General features: G+C 30.9%; 1 protein-coding gene and 1 pseudogene across 5 annotated transcripts in view; both read right to left on the bottom strand.

Moving 5' to 3' along the window:
• Positions 1-1,640: 1,640 nt before the first annotated feature.
• LOC111458727 lies at positions 1,641-2,507 on the bottom strand (annotated as a pseudogene).
• Positions 2,286-7,052, bottom strand: part of LOC111458328 — a 7,619-nt gene continuing 2,852 nt past the window's right edge. Inside the window, exons 4-6 of one of the 5 annotated variants that reach the window (XR_002713087.1) lie at positions 2,909-2,997; positions 2,795-2,855; positions 2,443-2,555 (exon numbers count right to left, since the gene is read on the bottom strand). Coding sequence is in view for 2 of the 5 variants with exons in the window: in XM_023100908.1 (XP_022956676.1) it covers positions 2,582-2,609 (28 nt within the window). In the remaining 3 variants the exon portion in view is untranslated. The other 4 variants (XM_023100908.1, XR_002713086.1, XR_002713088.1 and 1 more) reach the window with 4 other exon arrangements.

Below are 7,052 nucleotides of genomic sequence, written 5' to 3'. Positions count from 1 at the left end.
ATTTTGTTCTGAGTTGCGTTTTTAGTTTCTTGTTACCTTCACCGAGCATAGCTTGCAACTGTTGACAATGTGTTGCAACCTGTGATTTTAGCTTCGGCTTGAATTTTGTTTTGTGATTTGCAAAAAATTTCAGGTTGCACGGTTTAGATCTCTGTTGAATTTTATGATCGAGAAATTCTTGTGGTTTTGCTTTGTGGTTTGCGTCTGCAATTTATATTTTTCTTTACTGAGAATTAGCTTACAATTGCACGACTTTCGATTTTACTATGAGGTATTCCATCTGCAAGGTCTAATTTCCTTCACCGAGCATTGGCTCGCAAGTGCGACAATCTGTGGCGACTTGATTTTCTTAGAAATTTTTTTGGCTTGCTACTTATATTTTGTCCGAAACTTTGTGCGAAATTGCATTTTCTTTCCATTTCTTACAGTTGTTGGAGATGTTTTAGCCGAGTTGTGTGATCTTGAGATTCCTGTGGCTTCCTCTCATGTAGGCGCTTGTCTATTGGCTACCTTTAATAATTTTCTTGATTACTCTGTTGATCGAGTCTTACATTCGAGAGCTACAACTCATATTAGTAGGTTTCATGCTCCATTTTTTTTTCTCTATGTTCTGGTCTCTGCGACTTCCAATCCTCATAATTTTCTAGATTCTGTTTATTGAACAAACTTTAATCCTACCTTTCTCTAAGTTTCATACGAAGGGATATATCATAGTCAATATTTTATGTGATTGAACTATGTGATTACACATAATCAACTATTAAATCAATCATATAATTTTTTTCGTTAATTTGTACTTAGTTCTTTTTTTTTTTTTTTTTTTTTTTATAAAACAAATGTTGATGGTTTACAATTTTTTTATTTATAATTTTCAAGGATGAAATTAGAATTACAAGTAACGAAATCATATTGTTTATTTCCAGTCAGTGCGCTCACAAGAGAAAAGATCCCCCTCCTATCTCGGAAGGTTATTCCATGGTGGTGGAAGGCTTAGATATGCTCACAGAGAGATAAAGGTACGTCCGGACTATTTTAGAAATTCACTGACAAATCTTTTGGTCTGTTTAATACTAGAGTTCGCTTTCAGTTTACTTTTGTGAACAGAAAACTTAAAATCACGTTTTCGAAAGAATTAGAATTACAAGCACGAAAAAACTAAAATCGTGTTTCCGTAAGAATTAGAATGACAAGCACAAAAATCATATTTGAATCTAGTCTATTGTAGGTGAGAGCACTCACAAAAGAAAATTTCCTCTCATCTCTCGGAGGGTTATCCCATGGCGGAAGGCTGAGATCCTACTCTCCCTTCACAGGCAAAGGTACATAGGATTAAATAGGACGACTTTGGAACTTCACAAGTATTTTATTTTAATTAATTTATGATTATTTTTTAAGAAGCACAGACCACAAATCTTTTGTTTGAGTTTTGCAGACAAATTCTAAATAAATCATAAGATATCTAAACGTTTATGAGTAAACAAAAAAAAAATATAAACAATCTTCAATAAAACAAGTTTACTTTGTAGGAACAGAAACAAAAACAAAAAGGATGATTGTTTTAGTTTAGAAGGTGTACATGAATGTGCTCTTCTTATATATAACACATCTCTGTGTTGATTGTATGGTTGATTCCAGATTGAGGTTTTGGAAATAGAAGCCAATCTTATACCATGTAGGTATCCAGTTCAGTAGCATTTGCAGCAAAATATGTGTATATTTATTATACATGCAAATATACACAAATTTCCTTTAGAAATCCAGGTTGATAAGAAAACCATACGATCCACCACTCACAACTATTGATACAACCATGGGTCCTTGGAAGTTTCGTTCCTTCCTCCTGTATATTCAGAAATAGTTTGTACAACCCCAGAAGTTACGTTAGACAACATGGAGGATCCCCAAGTAAGTCATCCACTCTGATCTTCAGGCGTGTTTGCCTCATGCATGGCCTTCTGTTTTTCTGCATCTAAATCGCCCTTCCAATGTCCATGAAATCCTTCACCGCTTGGGCCCCTTTGTCAACATTTCCCATTGGAGAAATCAGACGCGGATTTTGATCCATAATCAACTTGATTACTTTTTTCAGCCGGCCAAATCTGTCTAGAAGAGCTCTTATTTGGTTATCACTAAGATCTAGCTCCCTTAGGTTGCAGAGATCACTGGTTGATTCAGGAACCTCAGTCAAGTTGTTGAAATTACCTCTGAGAATCAACACCTTATGACTCATTAACCTCCAATGACCGGAGGCAGGGCATGGAGTTGATTGAAGTGTGCATCAAAATATCTTAGAGACCTAAGCTGACATCGATGTAGGAAGGTAACATATCTTGTTCAGCTGGATTGATAGCCATTCAAGATTAACCAATCCATATCCAAATACTTGTAGGTAAACTTCGCAGATTGTTGAAACTTGCATCCAACTCCACCAACGAACTACAGTAAAAATAAAAATAAAAACCCACCAAGTAATCAAAATATTCAAAACTCAGCACAATGAACATCATTTTCCATGTGCTGTTGAAAAGGAAGCCAAAGACTACTGATTTAGTTACCTGCAACGAGTAGGGTTTCAGGAAGTTCAGTTTGTTTCCTGATACGTTGACGACCTTCAATTAACCAATAGGCCGATAGAATCAGGAAGTGACTCCAAAAGATTCGAAGAAATATCAAGGCACTGGAGTTTCTGAAGCCCATTTTAGGAAAATTATAAAGCAATTGACTGTATTAGATCAACTAAGCCAATTCATAGAACCCATGTTAAAAAACAGAGGAGCTAGAAGATGAAAATTACCTCCAGCTGATTGTGCGGCAAACATTAAGCTTTAGATCAATAGGCGAAATTTTCCAAACTCCTCCGGCAGAAACCTGGTCAGCTGTCCAAAAAGGTCGGCCTTCTTCACCACTCATAGTCTCAGCCTCCCAAAATTCTTATGACTTTTTCGTTCACTTCCAATTTTATATCAATTGCCTTTAAGATTCCCCAACACCAAGGGACTGAATTAAAAAAATTTATTGATGCATAAAAAACCAAATTGATAACATGTAGGGATGAACATAAAACCTTTAACTAAAGATATAAAACGAAGAACTTAAGACATAACTTTAGCATATAAGATCGTTAGGATTTAAGGTGGTGTTTGAGACACCCAGTTAAGATAATTAATTCTGAAATTATGTAGTCTATAAAGTTATTTGGACTTGGGAGTGCAAAGTTATTTCGTCTAGATTTAGAAAGTATCTTTTTAGGATGAAAATTTCTTAATCATAGAATCTTAAAATTTATTAAACTTTGATTTATAAAATTTGGGTTGTTTTGCTTTGAATTTGAGACTCACTTTAATTACTCCATAATTCTAGAATTGCAATGAGCTGTTTTGGTAAGGAGTATTTTATTCATTTGATAAATCTTAATTAGTGTTTAAATGTGTTGTTTGGCCATTTATCCGGCAAAGAAATAGATAGGGTATATTTTGAAGCCCGGTTCTAAATTTGCCCATTTATGTCATTACTCGTATGGTTAATCCCAGTGTCCAGTAATCATCACATGCATAAACAATATATCCACATAATTTTAATTGTCTTTAGACTATGTTAATAAAATAATTTATCATGATTCATGGAGATAAAAAGATGGGCTTGGTTCATATGGGACATCAACTTATTGAGTGTTACCTCAAATTATTTTTGTTAGACATTTGTATGCTAAACTATTCAAATTAAAAGTCAATTTTAAGTAGATGATCGACACGGGTACCTATACCTTTTGTTTGTTTGTTTGCCTTTTTAATTCAAGGAGATAATCTCGATCAGCTGCTATGCTAGAATATTGTGTGCCTTCAATATTACACCCATACTCAGATGTCTAGAAGATAGTTATAGTCCTGACTTAAATCAATGGGTGTGAACTTCGTATACTCAAAGTGCATAATTTGGTCCATTTGAATAAGCATGTCGATAAACAGTATAAACCCCGTGCACATGTTTGGTTGGAGGGTTTCAGAGATGGGAATGGATATGCATTTTGGAAGCCGAGGTTTGTTTTAAAGTTTTGAAATAAGATGCCTTGAAAAAGTTTTTCCTGGCATCACATTGTGGTGGGTTTTCGAAACTACTAAAATAACTACGGGCCTTCAAAACCCACCCTATTAGTCCTTTTTTTTTTTTTCTTATTTCTTTTTTAATTTCTTCATTTTTTTTATCAACTTTCCTCCATATTTTCTTTCTATTTTTATCTCTTTGTTTTTTATTCCCATTTTCTTTACTCTCTTTTCCCCCTTCTATTTTACAATTCTTCTTCTTTCTTTCTTTCTTTCTTTCTTTTTTATATCATATTTTGCACATGTAATATAAAATCTTCTTTTTTTTTTAATCTTTTTATCGTTTTATTAATAACTTATTATAAGATAATCTCATCTTAAATAATTTACTCCACTTTACATAGTGTTTCATCATGTATAGTTAATTCTTTAATTTGATTACCGTACTAATTATTTATAATTAAAAATATGTATAATTTGATTAAAACCACTTATTTGAGAATAATAATTGAATAAATTCAAAAACCTCAAATTTAAGATATTATTTATAATATAATAAAAATTAAATTAATTTAAATTATTTAAATAATTTAACTTACTAAAAACTAACTACAACTAATTTAACATTGAAGTAAGAACTAAGCAAAAATATTATTTATTTATATGAAATTTTCATAGTATTTCTAGACCTTCTATACTCGAAACATTTTATTTTATTCTTAAGGAGCTTAAGCAAAATTTCCAATCAAAGAACTCTATGAGGAACTGGTGACAAAGGAAATTTGATGGGTTACAAACGACATTGAAACGTCCGCATACGGTTTCTTGTTAAGATTACGTTATCGTCATCATGTGTTAAAAATTAATGGCTTTTCTAAATTATACAACACAAGGGGAAGCTCATACAGGAGGATAAAAGAAAAATACGGTAAGACGACAATTTAGGCTAGTGAGTTACCAAGATTTGGAAAACATATAACAATTTTTTTGGCCCATGCCTTTTGGAAAAACCAAAGGCTAATGAAATCAATGGTTCAAAACCCCAAGGGCCGTTGGGTGAAACTTTTACTTATGGTGACTAGAAACAAAAATGTGGAAGAAGGAATCAAATAGATGTTATATAAAAAATGTTATCTAAATACTTTTTAATAATTTTATTATATTATTTAATTTTAGATAATTAATTATTATTAGGTCTTTTATTTCCATTTCTATGAAGTCAGATTATTAAATTTTAAGTTTTTAAGTTTATTTTGTATTAAGTTTTAATTCTCAAATAAATGAATTTAATAAAATATAAAACTTTTTAACTATAAATATTTAGCCCAACTTGGAAAAACATAAAAAAGTGGAGGAAGAAACAATACAAAAGGAAAAAAGATTAAAAAAAAAAAAAACACATTAAAAGAACCTCATCCGTTTGAATGCGTTTTAAAACCTTTCCATTGCCTGCTTTTTAGATGTTTGGAAAAAAAAGTTTCTCCAGATAATAAATTAAATCCTCTCCCTGAAACCCATATCATTCCCACCTCAAATCCCTTTCCTAACCCCAGAAACAAACACCCCTAAAGTGTAATATCTTTTTATAGGCTGGACCAATGAAATATATATAGTAATATTAATAATCATAATAATAATAATGTGACGAAACAACGATCAAGTAATATTAAACTAAATAATTAAAAAAAAAAAAAAAAGAAGCTGGAATTATAACAATAAATTTATTTGAAAAAAATATTAAAAAGAATTGGATTAACATGATCATTATTTAACTTATCTTAATGCATCATTAAATAGAAAAACCAACAAGATAATTCAAAACAATATACTGAACTAAAAAAATATATAATTCAAAGATAATCTAAATAAAGCAATTGATCTTACAAACCACGACCTCAATAATGTTGGATTTTTTTTTTCTCCTGTTTCTTGTATGGATTCGTTGTATGACTATTAGTGAAGCGAGTAACTGATAAATTAAAATAGCCTAGCTTATTTTTATTTTTATTTTTAAAAAGGTGAATCATCATGTGTTTGAATACGACAAACGAAGCCGGTCAATACAAAACACCGGTCTTTACAATTTTTTATTAATATTTTAAGGGATAAAAGAATAACAACTTAGAGAATATCAATAAATTGTGGTACAAAATTTGAATAACAAAACAACTCACAAATTTTCATTATTCTCTATTTTTATTAGTATAAGTCCACTACTTTAATGTCAGTGGACCATACGTGAATTTTTAAACAAAAATTGTCGATTCATAAATGAATATAAGATAATAGATTGGGATAAAATGACTTCAAAACATAATAATAAAAATATTTTTTAAAATGTATAAACAGATTTTAAATTTAAGAAAAGAAATGTACCAAAATCCAAGTAAAATAGAGAATAATGAAAAATTCAATATTTTTAGATGAAAACCATTACAAAAGAAATTAAGAGGTAAAAAATCATTTTTAAAATTAAAATACCGAATAATTGCAGAATTATATGTGTGTGTGGGCATCCTTTTCTGTTTCTCTAGCATAAAAAAGGGTATGAAAACATGGCCCACGCACATGTTATCTTCCTTTTTATAAATAAAAAAAATTCTTTTTTTAAAAGAATTATTAGAATGAAAATATATTTGCAAATGGCTACTTCTCAGAAGAATAAATAAATAATAGAAAATGGGTTTTTGAAGAATGGGATAAATCTCCGGCCAGCGTTGGACCACATCATATCATGTGTGGTGAGAATCTGTTTCCCAAACTGGGGTTAGAATTTAAAAGGGTAGATGGGTCATTAATTATTTACCTTTTCTTTTACTGGTCCTTGTACGATTGTGACTTTATTTCTTCTAGTAAATTTAGATGAAATGAAACACAAGTCCAGTGCCTTCCCCTTGTCTGGCAAAGAGACAATCTAGATAACGTAACGTAACCCAGAAGTCTTATCTTATCTTGATGCTATGGGTGGGCCCCGTCTTTTATCCTTTTTTTTTTTTTTTTTTTTTTTTTTTT

Source organism: Cucurbita moschata, unplaced genomic scaffold (genome assembly GCF_002738365.1).
Source record: "Cucurbita moschata cultivar Rifu unplaced genomic scaffold, Cmos_1.0 Cmo_Scf00021, whole genome shotgun sequence".
Lineage (NCBI taxonomy): Eukaryota > Viridiplantae > Streptophyta > Magnoliopsida > Cucurbitales > Cucurbitaceae > Cucurbita > Cucurbita moschata.
The sequence above is the reverse complement of the archived record's forward strand: the minus strand, read 5'-3'. Positions and strand labels throughout refer to the sequence as shown.